Source organism: Vigna unguiculata, chromosome 9 (assembly GCF_004118075.2).
Source record: "Vigna unguiculata cultivar IT97K-499-35 chromosome 9, ASM411807v1, whole genome shotgun sequence".
Classification (NCBI taxonomy): Eukaryota; Viridiplantae; Streptophyta; class Magnoliopsida; order Fabales; family Fabaceae; genus Vigna; species Vigna unguiculata.
Window position 1 is genome coordinate 2,938,964 of NC_040287.1, and position 18,791 is coordinate 2,957,754.

General features: G+C 25.7%; 1 protein-coding gene across 2 annotated transcripts; it reads left to right on the forward strand.

The window, feature by feature from the left end:
* The first annotated feature begins 13,498 nt into the window (after window positions 1-13,498).
* Window positions 13,499-17,726, forward strand: LOC114162306 (putative transcription factor bHLH041). 2 transcript variants are annotated; one of them, XM_028046148.1, is made up of 8 exons: window positions 13,499-13,638; window positions 14,111-14,233; window positions 14,369-14,474; window positions 14,575-14,589; window positions 14,705-14,767; window positions 14,857-15,513; window positions 15,644-16,039; window positions 17,448-17,726. In XM_028046148.1, exons 1-8 carry the CDS (start codon window positions 13,634-13,636, stop codon window positions 17,529-17,531), a joined length of 1,449 nt encoding a protein of 482 aa, XP_027901949.1. In that variant the 5' UTR covers window positions 13,499-13,633; the 3' UTR covers window positions 17,532-17,726. The 2 variants fall into 2 exon arrangements, with proteins under 2 accessions (XP_027901949.1, XP_027901948.1); XM_028046147.1 differs by lacking the exon at window positions 13,499-13,638 and adding an exon at window positions 13,647-14,016.
* Window positions 17,727-18,791: the final 1,065 nt, after the last annotated feature.

Here is an 18,791-nt window from a genome sequence, read left to right on the forward strand (position 1 = left end):
ACCATGAGAGAATAATATCAAACACATCACAGTAATAGCATAATCAATTGAAAACCAAATCCATTTCAAACCAACGAAATATGCATTCAACCTGAAAGCATAATTACTCCGAATCTTGTTTTAACTCGATGGAAGAGAAAATTGACTAGTCAAATGAAGAACACCATTTATGGATGAGTCATAATAATTCAAAAACAATTATTATGAGACCTTTTGCCTTTTTAGTGTCACACCACAAGTGCTGTCAACTATCAAAAGGAATTTACACAAATAAAAACTATACAAAACAATTCTCAATTACCAATTTAAGCACTATGCATGACAAATGAAGTGGAAATAATGGTTTTCGAGAAGGAATATAAGCCAAGTTTAGATAAAGGCACGAAGGATAATTTCAACACCATTTTATACATAACTAATCTTCATTTTCATATTGATGTTGTGTACATGTAATCAAGTGAGTCAAAATTGAGATTTTACTCAAAATTACAAACGAAATTGTAGATGTTAACGCCAGTGGTAAGATTCTACATGAAGTTCATATACGCATACATAAAGTACTACATCTCACTCAAAAGTTATAATTGAATTTTTTAAGGTATAATGACAAACAAAACAATAAATATAATAAACATATAAAGAAATAAATCAATAGATATAAAGAACACATTCAAGTTACGTAGCAATAACTTCTTCCTAATTATAAAATAGTTAACTAATAGCTTCGTATTTCCAAAGAAGATTTGTATCCTAATTACAAAAAAACAATTTATCCAAAACAAATAATCTTTGTCAAGTAGAAATCATAATTGACTTTCATCTCCATCATTTCCAACTCTATATCTTGTACAATTCCAATCACTAATGTCTAGATCATGTTTATTTAGAGTTTTACCATCTCAACTTGGATTGAAACCAAGTTTTCATCTAAATTCAAATTGTCTACACCCGAACTTAATACTTCATTTTGCTAGTGTTCATCTTCCAAAATTCATTTATATTAGCACGTTATAATTATAATTGACTTAATATATTGAACTCGAGTTATTCTAAATTGAGTCAAGTCAAGCTTATATTAGACTAAATCAAGCCTAACCAAAGTTTGGATGAACCAAATCACAAATTCAACTCAAATCAAGTTTGATAATGTCGAATTAGGTTTACATCAAGCACATAACAAGTAAGACTTAACACATGAGATTGTTTATGGTCAAATCGAATTCAAGTATAGTCAATTCAAATTTAATTTTGAAAAAATGATGCAAAATAAATTTCATTTAATTTAAATTGGATTGGAAAAATCCAATTCAATTTGACACTAATTAAAATAGATTAGGATATTAGATTCAATCTATTTTATTGAATCTGAAAAAAGCCAATACATAATCTCCCTTAAAAGTATAGCTAAAGGAAAAATTCCTATAATAAAATAATTGTTAAGAACAGAAATCAAATTTGCTGAGAAGAGAGACAGAAGGTTTGCCCAAAGAATAAAGAGGAAATATATTAGTGAAGAATGAAAAAAAAATAGTCTGAGAAACCTGATCCTCCCTAAACCAATTCTGATATATGTGAGTTACAAGTTATAATATTTCCCTATCCTTACATAAACCTGTCTAATAGAAGGCCAAACTCTATCAACAAATCATCAAATATCAACAGACACTAAATATAATGGTATAAGATCTCTCAAAACATTCTTCTCGCATTCTTAGAATTTGGATTTGAGTCCAACTTGATCATAAAATCTAAGTTATATAAACTGAGGTTTATTCTTCATTTACATACATTATTTCAGTTGTATCATATTGTGAATTTAGAATCTGGGTTTTTCTGAGTACACCGTTGCATAATAACATATCTAATCTAAGCTCTAATTCTTAGAATCTGAGTTTGGTTCTAAACCAAGCTTCTTCTAAAAGCTAACTTATAGAGTGACACTTGTTCCCATTTTCCAACAGACACTTGTTGGTAGAATTATTCACAGGTAAGGAGAAAGAATCATGGGAATGTTGAAGTACAGCATGTAAATCATCAAACTTTGCCCAATAGTTACCATACTGAAACAAACCTTCACTTTCCCTTCAAGGAAAATACGACTTCTAAAGTTACGAAAAAACAGAGAGGTGGAGCCCATTTGAGTAGAATAAGTTCTAGAAGAAGAAGAAAAAGAAGGGTTGGTTAGAATGCAGAAGAAACATACCTTTGAACATCGAAAAGATTGGGTGTTGTATTGTGATTGTGTGTCGCTGAACATTAGATTATTGAATCGTGAATGAGAATGCGTGACTGATTAAAGCAAAGGACAGACCCATCTTCAAGGCTGCTTCCTCTTCTCTGCCTTTTTCAAAAGGATCAATTCCCAATTTTATCCAAATGGCCTCCATCTGCGTCTGCATGTTTTTACTTCGATTCTCGTGCACTGATTATCATGATTCTTTTCGAAGGATGTGTTATTTTGAGCAGAAAGATTAAAGAGAGAAGAAGAGAAATAGATCCAGTGACGGAACTTGACAAAAATTTAAGGGGATCAAATTATATTTGTTATATATAAATTATTATTTTTAATTAAAAGAAAGTAATTTCTTACATCATTTTTATTCAAAACATTCATTAACTTTTCAATTTTGTCGTAGTATAATTTGATTTTAAAAATAATAAAGAAATGATGATGAAAATTGAGATGAAAATAAAATGAGAGAAAGAGATGAAAACATGAAAGAGAAAAACCAAATAAAAAAATATAAAAAATTATAATAGAGAAAAAAAATATGATTTTTAAATTTAAAAAAATTCAAACTAAATTAATATAAATAAGATAATAATAGTAATTATATATAAATAAAATATGAGTATATAAATATTTTTTTTAAAATATATAAAATAAAGTAAAATAAAAATCAATTAATGTAAATAAAATAATAATATATAAATATTATTTTTTAAATAACAAAAAAAGCAAAAATAGAAATGGTTGGGGGAGCCCTGGCTCCCCTATGTCACAACCTTGTTCCGCCTCTGAATAGATCCATTGAATTAGAGGATAAATTTTATGTTCTTCTTTTTAATCGGTTAAAAAGTCATTTTTAAAATAAATTAAAGACTAAATTTTTTTAAAGTTTGTAATTGAATTCAATTATATGACATATTAAAACAATTTTTAATAAATAAAAAAAAAATATTAAAATATTTTTAATGTTAAAAATAATATAAAATGTTATAAACATAATTTAGAATAATTTATTTAATTTTTATTGATTATCTAAATTAACAAAAAATATATTTATAAAAAATAAATAATAAAATTTATTTGGTATGAAATTATATTTGACATTACTAATTTAATTTATACATTGAAATAGTTTACTTACGTTTCATACTTTTTTTTAATTGTATTCTTTGAAGTATAAAAATTTTGGTTTATTTGATATGGACATATTTTTTAATTTGATTTGTTAATAATATAGGTATATAGGTAATGGTTTTTATAAATTTGTTTTATTTTCTTCAAATTTTATAAAATTATATATTGTTAATATATTCTTAACTTTTAGATTTTTAGATGTTTATTAATATTTTTTTTTTAATTTTATTAATATATTAAAACTAAAATTACATATATTTATTTTTTAAAAATTAAAATTGCTAAATATAATAAACTAAATTATCTAAAAGATTTAAAATAAATAATATTTTCACACGTAAAAAAACATATCAAAATTTAAAGACATAATAAATTACAATCATTTTTTTAACTATTTTATTAAATAATTAACAAATATTTGAAAACAAAATTTTATTGAAAAATTTATTAACAAAATAGTTTAAGAGTAAAAGATAAATTTATGTACAAATTAAAAAACTATACATACAAATAGTTTTTCAAACAATAAACATGACTAAAATAAATATAATTAGCATAAAGTGATAATTTCTCATCCATTACTCTATGATCTTTTCAATAATAGTGGATGAAATTTTTTAACAATCCTTCTATTCCACACTTGTCATTCCCTTACATCACCCCCAAAAAGAACAACATGGTGCTCACCCTCTATTCCTTCCTCTCCATTCCCCTTGAACATTAAATATACTCAAAAGAACAAGGCCTAAACGTTAATTATATTTTTAATTCCTCAAGTATTAAGCAATTTTGGTTTTCATCCATCATATAACGTTTGTTCTATTTAGGTATGGTCTCTCATATTTTGAAATACTTGGAATTGGTCCTTAATATTGAACGTCGTTAGTTCTTTTTGACACATGACAAACAAATTATCACATCTGGAACTCGTTTTCAGTTTTATCTTAAGTTATAATAAACACGTGGTTTTAAACTTAAAATAAGTAATTTTTCAAAAAAACAAAAATAAATACTTTTTTTAAGGTTATATTACACATTATGTTCTATTTTTGTTAGTTTTGTTAATTTATTCTTAATGTTATTTTTTTTTTCAATTAAGTCCTAATTTTTGTCAATTTTATTCAATTTAATTTTTTTTACTAATTTTATTTAAATGATTAACGAGAATTAATAATGACTATCATGTGTCATGTAATATTAATCGACCACATTATCTATTTTACTGTTAACGATATTAATTTAGATGGTGTTAACAAAATGAATAAATTATACAAAAACTAACAAAATAGTTAGATATAATCAGACACGATAACAAAATAAGAATTAAATTCAAGAAATTAGACCAAAATAAAAAACCAAATTAGTATATAAGGTTTTTCAAAATAGTTTTGCATAACTTTATGATTAACTATATCAAGGAGATTAAAAAAAATTATAATTTTTTTCTGATTTTTAATTCAACTCTGTTTTTATTTAATGAAATATATTACAATTTCTTTAACTTGTTCTATCTTTACAAAAACATGTTTTAGACGCTTTTGTCTTTTTTATCCTACTTCGACCAAGAACCGAGACCGAGAGAATTTGCAACCACGTTACTTCAAGTCAATTTGAAAGTAAATAAAATAATAATTATGTAATTAATAAATAATGTATATATTAATATTATCACTTATTTATATTATTTTTACAGAATTACTTGGGACTATAGAGTTAACATTGTACATGTCCTAGATTTTAAGTACGACATAATCTTGATTTTAGTTGAATACATTCATTTTAACATATGATATTGATTAGCTTGTTAAACCGATATTATTTCTTAAAAAAATTAACGACATAACCTATCAAAATAGCTACACAGTTTCTTAAATTATCTTCATAAAATTATTTATATTTAATTTTTTTTAATTATATATTTTTTTATATGACAATAATTAATTTACTAGGTCTACATAAATATTTCTGATTTTACTTTAAATAATATTGTAAGTCACAACCAAATATTCTCAATAACCAAACGAAAACAGATTCATATAAAAAAAACACACAAAGAAAAAGGCATAGAGACAAAAAAATAGGTTGAAAATAAATTTAAATTTGTACCATGGATTCATTTTCTGGCGTCCAGATTTTGTTTTCCAACTTTACTTTTTAATAAGTAACTATTTTTTAAATTAAAATGATTAACATATCAATTTTATTATTTATAAGTGATATTTATATAAAATTTAATCGTGTTTTTTATCATCTTTTTAACATTTAACTAATTTTTTTAACTAAAATAGTTATTGATAATAAAAAAAATAATTATAAAATAAATAAATAAAAATTATGTTATATTGTAAAAATAATTTATATTTACATTTATATTTACAAGTTTTAAATATGAGACTAAATGGGTCAAAAAATTTAAAGTCTTAAAGATAAACTAATTTTTATTGTTATTCTTGAAGAAAAAAAAACATATTTAACTCTAAAATTAAAAAGAAAAAAACTACCAATGTGAAAAAATATTTTAATTAGAAACGGAAATTAAAATCCAATTGAAATATGATGCAGAAAATAACCTTATAATTAAAAGAAGAGCATATAGTTGTACATGACCTTAATTAATTGACTTATATGTTCATGTTACCATCTTCCAAATTGGTGGCTGTTGTTTTTGGTAACAAAAAAAAAAAAAAAAGAAAAAAAAATAGTATAAGGAATAGTCACCCTTCTCAACCTTGCAAAATTAGGTCAATTCTAACCTAAAGACTATGGTCCCGGGAAGAAGACTAATTGTGAGATGTCGTCTCATTCAGTTTTTGGAACACATGCAAACATAACATACCTTTCATATCTGTTTTTTTTATATATATTTTATTTAACTAGATAATTTTATTATTATTAAATTTAATAAATATAGAATTGTATCTTATGTTTAATCATATGTCATTTTTAATTGTATAAAGTAATTATACAACTATTTAATTTGTATTCTTAAATAATTATTTATAAGTATTTTCAAAATTAAACCACAAGGTTTTTCATAAATTAAAACTAATTTATACTTAATATAATTTACAGGATATTCTATACCGTTTATCTAAATTTTTAATTTATGTAAAAAGTTTATTATTTTTCTTTAAAGTGTGCTTGGAGGAATTATCTAAATATGTATTAAATAAAAGAACATTTTTTAATCAAAATTTGAACGTTAATTTGTCGCTTTGTGGGAGAAAATAGTTGCTATGATAGACTTAGACTTAACCCTGCTGGTCATTCTCACTGAATATATAATTTAGAATAATATTTATCTCAAACGAAAATGTTTTTTTAAGTCATTTCTTAATAAACGTTCATTTTGTTGAACTTTTGGTCAATGACAATAGTTTTAGGTGTTTTTTTATATCTCTTTCACATTATCAATTTCAAAAATTTTAGTTTTAAATTGGAATTCAATGTTTTAAAAATATAATGTCAAAATTATATTATATTTTCATAAATCTAAAATATAATTTATATGCTTGAAAAAAAATTATATATAATTATAATTTAATTATTATATTTCAAAATATTTATTTAAAATCAATTTTGTGATATAAATAAATATTCATTATTTGTTTCTACCTCGAGTCTGGTGTGGTAATATTGTTATGATTAGGATTAATCATTATATCTAAAATATTGTATGTTATTATGGTCTAAAACTTCGTTAGAATATTGTACTTAAAAGTATGAATGTCATATAAACTGTCTTTGTAGATATTCTTTGAATCTGTTCTTTCTTAGGTGGAAAATCCCAAATGGGTACGAGTATGTGTGTAATACTTGATTTTTTTTTAATTATGAATGAGATGGAATATATATATATATATATATATATATATATATATATATATATATATATATATATATATATATATTATGAGTGGTAAAACGGATTGGATACATTTATTTTTTGGGTTGGTTCATCCTTGACCGGTTAAAAACAGGTCAGGATGACTCGTTAAAAAAAAAAATGCTAGAAATTGTAACTCATTCCATCAAAGGGCGATCTAACCCTCGCCACTTTTTTTTGTTTTTGTTTTTAGTTTTTTTTTTTTAAATTTGTTTATATATACTTATAAATAAGGGTTAAATATGTTTTTAGTACTTTAACTTTTAGTGAAAATAAGAATTAGTCAATCTTAAAAACTTTTACCTAGTCTTTCAACTTTGTAAATGTGTGAATTTAGTCATTTTAATCAAATTTTATTAAGTTTATTTTGACGTTTCAAACGAGTTTCTCACCTACTATCTATTGAAGTGAACATGTGTCAAACTGTGTAAACAAACTAAAATACTATGATGAAATGTGTTTGAAATATCAAATAAACTTAAGAAATTTGGTTTAAAGAACTAAATTCATAAATATGAGAGACTAAATTGGTTAAATGTTTCTAAGAGGAACTAATTCCAATTTTTACTAAAAATTGAAGGACCAAAAACATATTTAACTCTATAAATAAATATTAAAAACATATTTAATCATATAAATATTTTTAAAATTTTTAATTGATTAACTAATATTTTTAATTGAATAAATTATTATATTTACATGTTAAATTATTCTATTATAACTAATATTTGAAATTTAATTTGTAAAAGTATAAATTATGTATTTACATCTTTACAAAAATATAATATAAAAAATTTAATCTTTTAAAAAATAAAAAATAAAACGAGTCACGACTAATGTACCAATTTGGAGAATTGTGCAGGGTTAGAACAGACTAACAGATTCAAAATTTTAATGCGTGGAAGCTTCCTTTGGCAATAATGAAAAGCCCATGCCGAAAGAGGTTTGCTTCAATCACAACCTTTCTCAATTTCGAAAGTCTTGGTACGAGATGTTATATTATCTGTCTCCAATAATTGCATTTTAGGTTTAAAAATAAATAAAGTAAATAATATTTTCAGTTTTCAATAAATTTTAATTTTTAATTTTTAATTTATTCCAAATAGTTAATTATGTCGTTATTTATATTTACACTATATAAAATATCTAAAAATAACGTTAAAAAACACATTTTTTTACTAATTTATTTTGAAAAAATTTTCTTAAAAAATACTCACATATTTTACTTACTATGAATAATAGTTTATAATAATTTATTGTCATTTTTTTAAAATATCTTGCATACAAAATTTTTTTTCAGGAAATATTTAAAAATTTTATAATTTAGTGATTAATAATTATTCACAAACAAATTTACTTATCAATTAAAATTTTTAGGTAAAATAGTAGAAAAAAAATTCTTACAAAATTTTAGGTAAAGAGAAGTATATATGTTTTGTTAATGTATATATATGGTTAATGAATAAACATAATTTTATAACAACTTATTAATGATTTCAATCTGGTGGTAATAATAAAAGAAATGGTAATAAAGTTGTAAATATGTTTTTTTTCAAATTAAACCAAAAAATAACATTTCTTTTCAAGTTAAACAAAAAAATAACAATGTTTTTTTCTCTTTTCTTTTTTCCTAGAGTCTCACTTCCTTCACCGACAGAACATGAGTCCACTAAGTGTACACCACATCACTCTCCAACTTCTCAACCAATAGTCTATTATTTACAGCCACACTTTCTTACACCTTTGTTTTATCATTTATTAATTTTTATTCCATCTTTCTTTAATTAAATATTTATTATTAAATCAAAAATTATAACTGGATGTTGAAGTTCAATTTTTTCTACATAAGAGTATAATAAGCCAAAGTCTCTATATAAGAATATAGTAATCCGTTTGTGAATTGATTAACTTATTTTCTGTCAAGAATAAATGTAACTTCTAAGAATATCTCTCTTAACAATTATCTCATTAAAATTAAATTTGTATCTTAGACTATTACACTATTAAATACAAAAAACTTGTAGAACTATCATTTTTTTTTACCTAATGTAAACTCTCAATCTTTGTTGATTAAATGATTATTAAGGATCTTGAAGATTACAAATGTATTGATAGTTTATAGCTTTTGTGATTGAATGAGTATGAATCATGTATTTATCTTAAAATAAGAAGCATTCTCACTTGATTTTTACTTAAAAGTTTTTATAAAATATTTTTAAATATTTTTTAGAAATTAAAACATATTAATTGATTATCACTTAAAATTCATTAGCATTAGTTAAGTAATATATCTTTAGTAATCATGGATTATTTTATAATTGATTTCCAAAGATAAATGTGTAATCAATTATTTAATATGTAAATGATTCTCTCTTCTTCTTTTTTTCAATGCACATTTAACTTATTGATTAAGAACAAAATAATTAACTGTAGACATAATCGATTAAGATGTCTTAAATTGATTTTCTATATATTGTTTTCAATGTTTTCATGATTAATAATATTTTTTAATATTATTCATTACATTTTCAAGAAAATTTTAAAAAACTTCTTAGTTATTTATCTCTCGATAATATTTTCAATCAACATTTCTAAATAAGATTACGCATCAATTAACATATTTTCATCAAGAAATTGAACTCTCGACCTAAACCCATGATCTTTTTCTCCCTCTCCTTCTGTGTAACTGCTAAGCAAGGGAATTTAACAAACAATTTCCACTTGTTTCGTTATTAGAATCTCGGATAGTCCAAAATCGATATTGCTCAATAAATTTTAAAAATTTATCTTTTCTAAAAACAATTCAATTTCACATATTTAAATAAAAAATTATAAATATATAAAATCAAATTCTAAACATTTTTCAATATTTTTCTTATTAAGAACTTTATTTTTATTTTGATCACTACGAATATTTGCCATAAAAATTATTTTGTAATCTCATCTAAAAGAATTTAAATGAGATAAAAATTAATTTAATAAAAAACTTATTAATTTTAATAAACTTGCTTCAATAGAAAATGCCATATTATATATATATATATATATTTGATCTGGAATTTTCTAAAACTTACTTTTTAAACATAAAGATTATTCTACACATAATACTTTTTTTTCTTACTTTTCTGGACATTGTTCATTCTCGTAGTTTATAGGAAATTTATTTTCTAGAACTTTCTAAAAACTTGAATGATAAGTTAACAGTTGGTGATAGAATTATCTCTGGAAAGTTCCCGGCTGTCATTTTATTACTTTTGTATGAATACTATTGTGATGAGTTTAAAGTTTTAAATGTTTTTAGGAAAAAAAATTATATTTTGACATTTTTTTTCTTCAGATAGAAGCATTTGAATTTTATTATAATAGTAAAATAATATAATATTTAAAAATTATCTTATGAATTCGAATATTCATATTAATATATTATTTTAACAAGTTGTTAGTATATCATATCTCCCATCAAATGCAACTCTAACAACTCTACTAGAGTTAATATATTGTTGATATTTTCCGGGATCATAATGGTGAAATTTTTAGATGAATTATATTTTAATATCCTTTACCAACAAAGCACTCCTTAATAATTTTATTTTAACAATATTATATATATATATATATATATATATAATTTAATTTTAAAAAACATCAACTTAATACTACCAAATTGTCAAAGTATATTATAACTATTTTTAGATAACTTTGAAACTTACATTATGCACTCTATATGCTTCTTGTTTATTATTAATTATTACTGTATTTTTTTATCATTAATAATAAATATATTAAATAAGGATATTGTTCTAACTTGATTATCCCTAGTTGTAAGGTTGAATTAACTTAGTTAAGAATAAAATGCTATGGAAAATTTAAAAATTGTAACTTGAAATATTGTGTAGCATCAGGGAATATCCCTTTGCGAAGCTTCACACATACATAAGAGACATAATTAATGTTTTTGGGTATAATAAGTTAACTTTTGTTAGTTGAAACGAGATACCTAATTGTCTTGGAGATAGTTTTCTTTCCTAACACGAGATTAGTTTACCTAAATTTCTATTCCTACGATTTTGGCTTTATGGATTTTTCATTTTTGTTCCATCACGATTTGATTTGTATTTTGATATAAATTGTTTATGTTTTTTTTAAAGGGTGTTTTTTTTCAATAAAATTAAATAGTTCTTTTAACATTTTTATGTGTTTGTCTCTATTTCTATTATTTTAAAAATAAACACTTTTTTTTAGTAAACAAAATTTATCTATTTCTTATATAAGTAATTATTTAAAATTTATTTATTTATTTATTTTAAACTTAACTCAAATTATACTATGTATTTATTCACCTTTTTATTTTCTTATAAATTACACTATCCTCTGTTATTATTGCAAATATATAACGAATTTAATTGTATATATGTTATTGAAAAAATTAATGTGTATTTTATGTTATTTCGTATGTGTTAATCAGTTTATCAGTTAATTAAATCCTTTTAATTTACTCGCTTATTTATCTTACCAGGTTTCAATTTTATTCTCTGCTTTTCTTAATTATTAACTAATCAACCAGGTCAAACACAGCATGAATATTCAGAGACCAGTAGAATTTTTTTATAGTTATTTATTTCTTTTTGTCTTATATCCCAAATATAGTGTTATGGACCACATTACAGAAGAAGAAGCTAACGGTAGTTGCAGAATCTTACATGCATTTAAGATTAATCAAACGTGGCTGCTGCATTCTAAAACTCATACATGAATTTTCAAAATAGTCAATTGTAAATCAACAACTTTAGTACTAACATTACCACTTAATCCACGTATATGAACAAATAAAATAAAACTACAAGTTGATTTTTCGTTTATTGCTAAATAATTTAGGAGAGTTACAAAAGTTGATGCAGCGACTCAGTACAAATTAAACTAAAAAAATCAGAGTCAAAGTTACAATATTATTGGTAAACAAATAGGTTAATTTAGATGTCTCTTTTGAGAACTTTTTTAATCTATATTGGCACACACAGCATAATGAATGAGTAGATGTTATAATAATATAAACAGGATTACTATTAATTAATAAGAAGTATTTATCAGTAGGCTAAGCTTCTATCTCTTTCTTCTTAATGTTTGCTTAAAATATAAAGTGCAAACAAACAAGTATTTATCAAAAGGTTGTTAGAACAAATAATTTAACACTTAATAAGTTCATTAATTAAAACAAAAAAAAAAAGATTGAATCTTCCATTTCTATGTAACAATTAAATATATGTTACCTTCCTTAGAAGAAAATTTTCCATTAGAAACTAATTTTAGAAATAAAAAAAAATAGACAATGATATTTTTGAATCTTATCATTTGATTCCTATTTTGTATTTCTGACGTGACTTAGTATTGAGTATTAATTCTTTCAAAGAAAAATATAGTAGTATATTAATCAATGTTCCACATTAAGTCACGAGAGAAAATACAAGATGGAAATTAAATTGTGGGAGTCAAAATATAATTATTTAAAAAAAATCATTAGTCACTATAGTGACCAATTTAGATACAAATTTACAAAACTAAAGATCATTGGTTAAAAATAGTTATTATTATTATGAATAAAAATTTATAATAGGTCACAAATTGATTAAAGGCTAATTTAGAAATTAATTACTTTGATAGTCAAAATTTTGATAGCTAATTTTTAGTAATCAATTTAGAAACTAATTTCTTTGATAGTCAAAATTTTGGAAACTAATTTTAAAGACCAATTTAGTGACCAATTATAATTTTTTATTTATAATAGTGACTATTTTAGTAACAATTTTATTTTTATTTTTGAAATTGACATCTATATTGATCACTGTAGTGACAATTTTTTGACAGTGGATTATTATTTAAGAACTTTATTATAATACTTTAAATATAACTTTTTTTCTATAATTAATGATGTTTGTAATTTAGAGAGAAGGTTCTTGTTCTAAACATATGTGGCCTAAAAGGAAGCAAATATAAAAGTGTTTAGTGAGAAGAGTAGAAATTTCAAAAGAAATGTGGAAACAAACACCGTGCCTTCCACCCTTGACTAATTTTCAAAACATTCAAGCATGGACTTTGACTTTACTACTTTTCCACCATTCCCTTTCATCCTTTCACTTTCCATCTCAATGTCCTCTTCTTTCTTCCCATCTTCTTCTCTCACTTCAGTGTTTCAGACACCACATTTCTTTTTCCTACGTCCAGGTTTCTCCTCCATTCATTTATTCATTTGCCTTTCACATTTCTTACCATGTCTCTTCCGATATACTTTAGTACTTTTCAAAACCCTTTCTTTCTCTCTTTGATTCTTTCTTTCTTTCACACGTGAAATAAATACCCATCTTGAAATTTTCAATGGATTATTATTTATGAGGTTTGAAGATTAATTTGTCTCCCAAACATACCATGCTTCATACATTCTTTTCTTTGTATCTCTGTGATTTTTTATTTTTGGTTATTTTGCCAATGAAACCAAGCCACTCCCTCACTCATATAGCAGTAGATTGCATCTCCAAAAAGTAAATTCAAATGGCATGTAGAAAGGAGAAGAAAAGTATTACTAGAGGCACAAAACATATTCTCTTCTATCTCATGATCATGATGCAAAAGCATTAGCATCAAGCATCATGCACCCCATGGAAAATGTCTTCTCTCTTCCTGTAGCCGCCAGGGCTGATTTTATCCAATTTCTGCTGCAGTCTTTTGGCTGCAGCTACATCTGTCTATGGGCATATGATTCTATTTCACCCAAGTATATTCACACACATTATTCTATTTTCATTATAAACATGTCATACTTCTGATCACAACTTGGTCTGTGTTTTTTTCTTTTTTGGCAAAAATAGTCGTTTGTGCTTCTTGGATGGTATCTACAATGTAACAAACGACCAACCAGGTTCTAGTTTGGGGACTGTGGCACAACAGCTTTTCAGACAGTTCAGAACCTTAACATTTGATGTTAATGATGAGTAAGGCTAGCTCTTGTGTTGTGTTCCATATATAACTTTTAACGCAAATCGACATATTTATTTGCATTTTGAATGCAATAAATAAACAGTTTGGTTTTTAACAAAAAGGTAAACGTGTGCTTTTGTTTTATTCAGCCGTGTTCCTGGACTAGCTTTTCGGAACCAGCGTCCCTACCTAGAGTTGCAACGATTGGAACTTCTGAGACTTGCATCAACAGAAATACAAACACAATTCTTTCAGGTAGTTTATTCTTCTGACGGAAGAGAATTAATTATCTTCAAAGTTATACATTTAAGCATCTCTTTATACTAAGATTAGTTTTTTCTTTTTTATTTTACAGGAGGCAAGGATTAAGGTTCGTCTGTTGTCAAGGAACCTGAAAATACTTTACATTAACTTTGTTTCCTAGTGAGATTCATGATGAACCAGGAATCTTATAACTAATAATGTCTGTGCCTTATTCTTCTCAGAGTGCTGTTTTCATGGGGTGTAACAAAGGAGAAATTGAGCTCGGTTTCTTAAACATGTCCCAAGTAAGAAACTATATATGTAATGCCATGTTCCATTAACCATAGGAGGTATCTATCGTGAATGAATTGAATTTTGAGTTTTTTCTGTGCAGGTTGACATTCAAACAGCACTTAGAAGTTTGTTTCCTGGAGAATTTTCCACTGGACAGTCTCAGCAAATTGATCAAAACCCTCCTACATCATCTTCATCTTCTTTGAGATCAATATCCACAGGTAGCCCTGAATACTCATCTCTTCTGTTCAGTATTCCAGGCACTTCACAATCCCACTTTCCTGAAACACTTGGAGGAGCAAGAGTGTTACCAATGCAGCCAGTGCCAAACACAGCCACTGGTCCTCACCAACAAGCCATTGAAGCACTGGCACAAGCCCCTCTAACCCAATTCCCCACACCAGAAACCGAACATTATGCAATCATGAGAGCAATTCTCCATGTTATATCTCCAACTTCTCATCACCACCAAAACTTGCCCTTTGCTCCAGTGGTTCATCCAGATGCCAGTGCTTTCCAGAGATACAGATCAGACATTGGCCCCAACATGGCTTCCAATATCAGAAAGCAAAGCTTCATGAAGAGATCTTTAACATTCTTTAGAAACTTGAATTTCATGAGAATGAGAGAACGCATTCAAGCAACTTCCCGTCCCACTAATACCCAGCTGCATCATATGATATCAGAGAGAAGAAGGCGTGAGAAACTAAACGAGAATTTCCAAGCACTTAGAGCCTTACTTCCTCCGGGAACAAAGGTACTGAAAACTAATCCATTCTATGTTCTTCTATAAGCAATATATGATAATTCAAACTTTGACAACATTTGATGTGTGGTGTATTCATTCCAATTAAGGCCTTGAATTTTAACATGGTGTAATTTGTTAGAAAGATAAAGCGTCTATACTAATAGCAGCAAAGGACACATTGAGCTCTCTGATGGCTGAAGTTGATCAACTAAGCAAAAGGAATGAGGGTTTGACATCATTTTTGCCATCCAAAGAACCTACAACTGAAGAAAGCAAGGCTAGATTATCTCCGAATGAAAGATTAAGTGTCCGAGTTTCTCATGTACCCGAATCAAGCTCGTCACAGGAGCGAATGGTGGAGTTGCAAGTGAATGTGAGAGCACAGGTTTCTCAAATTGATTTGTCAATCTGCTTATTGGAATTCTTAAAACAGTGTCTCAGCGTGAGCTTGGTTTCCATGGACGCAAACACCCACATTGCAGAGGGGAATAATAATGTCATTCATCAACTTACCTTCAGATTAAGGATTATTCAGGTATGTGTATGTTTATCTCTACAACAATTCATGAAATACTGTACTTAGTTAGACTCAAATGTTATATGATAATGGAAGCTGTTGTCATGTATAATTTTTGTTTTACATTGTCGGTTCAACAGACAATACCATTGTCATATAGTATAGTATAAGATTTGGTATATAGACAATACGATAGACAATACTATAGTATAAGATTTGGTATATAGATTACACTACTAATACGATATATCAAAATACCAGCATGCATATATTTACATTGATTATTTTATTTTACAAAAAACTATAGTTATGAAAACAACTCTATCAACTGATATTGTTTCGTGTTACATATAGATTTTTTTATTGCATTGTAAATATTTTTCTTAGTATAAGGTTACGAGTATTAGTTGATTACAATTAGGCTTTTTACAGGAACAAATTGCCTATGCGCATTTGATTTAAACCAAGTCGAGTATTTTCACCTGCTACTTCTCCAGTTCTTATATTGAATCAAGCTATATATAAATATAAATATAAATAGGATGGTCCACAGGATCAAAACACATAAACTATATAAAGTTGTAATTAATTATACATATCAGCAACTGGTATATATATATATATATATATATATATGTATACACGTTGATAGCCACATGTGGCTAAAATATACGTGAGGGAGATAGAAAATATATATTATATATGAAGTAGTTTTAGTGTTATATATATATATAGTAAAGTACAGAAAGTTTGTTCATGAAAATATAATAAGGAAGATGATAAGTTTCAAAACCAGCACGCATGAAGAACATAAATATTCAAATAAAAGAATGTTTATATAGATGATAGTAACCATTTGCAGTGTGTCAAACTTTTCAAAAGTGGGTGGCGCAGGACAAGTCTATTATCTCTGCATTATTGAGAGAGTAGAATTCTGCATACAAAATCAGAATTCGATGAGGAAAAAAGTGGCGGCTTCTTTTCGGCAGGATCCAAGAACCCCCCTTGATCAGAATATACAATGATGGAAAAATAAATTTCTTTTTTTGTTACAATTAATGTTTTAAAGTTAAAACGAAGTAACTTCGAAAGTGCAGTTGATGATAGTGAAGGTGTGGTTTGTCAGCATCCCATGATGTCAGAAAATGGCATATTCAATTCAAAAAAGTTGGTTCTATTTTGGCAGCCATAGAACATATGCATGAGTCAGCATGAATATGATGATAACTTCCATACGTATAAAGTTGCCTCCTAAAAGAAGAAAACTAAACTTGTGGTGGTTGCATGTAGTATTTGGCATCACATATGTCAGAAATGACAGTAAAACTCACAAAAAACCACAAAGTCACTCTCAAAGACTAAGTTTATTTAGTAGGGACAGTTGTTATTGGTGTGAAGAATAATGAGGTTTTTGATGTTTGTGTAGGGAAGTGATTGGGACGAGTGTACCTTCGAGGAAGCTGTGAGAAGAGTGGTTGGTGACTTGGCACAGTACCAAGAGGACCAATAACTTTGACCAAAAACTTTACCACTCTTTCTCCATCAAATCCAAGTTGTTGTTATACGTTGGTTTCATGATTAAATTGGTTTTATTAATTAGGTCTGCATATTTATTATAATTTGTGTTAGTTTCAGCAGTTGATCTTAATTAGTATTGAATATGCCCATTTTTCTCTACTAATTTATCATTACATATCCTTTTTCATGACTCTAGTAGACCTTTTAGTTTTTTTGTGTCAACATGATTATGTTTTAAAAATTCAAGCATAGTTAATATTTATTTTTCTCTATTGTACTGAATTTCATTAATGAGCAGTAAAGTTCGAAATATTAATATATACATTTGATTTAAATATAAGTATATGTTTCATCATTAAAAATTTCTTAATATATATATATATATATATATATATATATATATATATATATATATATATATATTAATCATAAATAGTTATGGATGGAGTAGTAATTATTTAAATTCAATGATATTTACCTTAATGGTAATTGTTCATATATACCTAATAATATTTTTTAAAATGGTGACATGCGAAAAGAACAATATATCTATTAGAAAAAGGAGCCTCAGTTGTTGACCTGACAAAGCTATATTCCCTTACATATATATACAAACACCACGACTTGTTTATAAGAATTAAAGCTTCCTATTGTTCCTATAAAATAACATTCTTTTTTTTCATTATTTTAAATATCACGAAAAATAAAATAAATATGTGGTATAAATCACAGTGTTCTTAAGAAATTTAAAATAAATATTTATTATTGTTTTTTACGCGAGCCAGCCTACATATTCGTGGATAAAACTTAATACGAGGTGGGTTAGATATTTGAAATCACATTTCAAAAGTGGACGGGCCAATCTAACTCATATTTTGCGAATCAAATATGCAACAGGCCTAAACGAGCCAAACTACCTCGCATTACAACCTTTAATATCCAATAAAACTCATTGTGTGAAGAGAACATTATCTAATAAAACTCTTATAATGAAAAGAACAATCACTACTAAAAAAAATCATATTTCCTGCCAATTTTGTTTTGAAAATTTTTTTCGTAGGAAATATTTACAAATTTTGTTATGAAAAAAAATTTGCAAGAAATTGCTACTAATTTTCTTGCAAAATATTTTGTATAAAACACTTTCTGCAACAAATTTTGTAGGAAATACCTGCAAATTTTATAATTTTGTAGGAAATGATTACCTATGAAGGAATTATCTGTCAATCAAAATTTTTACAAAAAATGGTAA

Excerpts from the sequence above, each read along its gene's own strand:
- LOC114162306 (XM_028046147.1), top strand. The coding sequence starts at position 13,892 with ATGCACCCCATGGAAAATGTCTTCTCTCTTCCTGTAGCCGCCAGGGCT. Across the intron at positions 14,017-14,110 it reads TATGATTCTATTTCACCCAA|TCGTTTGTGCTTCTTGGATG; the intron begins GTATATTCACAC and ends TGGCAAAAATAG. Across the intron at positions 15,514-15,643 it reads TACTTCCTCCGGGAACAAAG|AAAGATAAAGCGTCTATACT; the intron begins GTACTGAAAACT and ends GTAATTTGTTAG.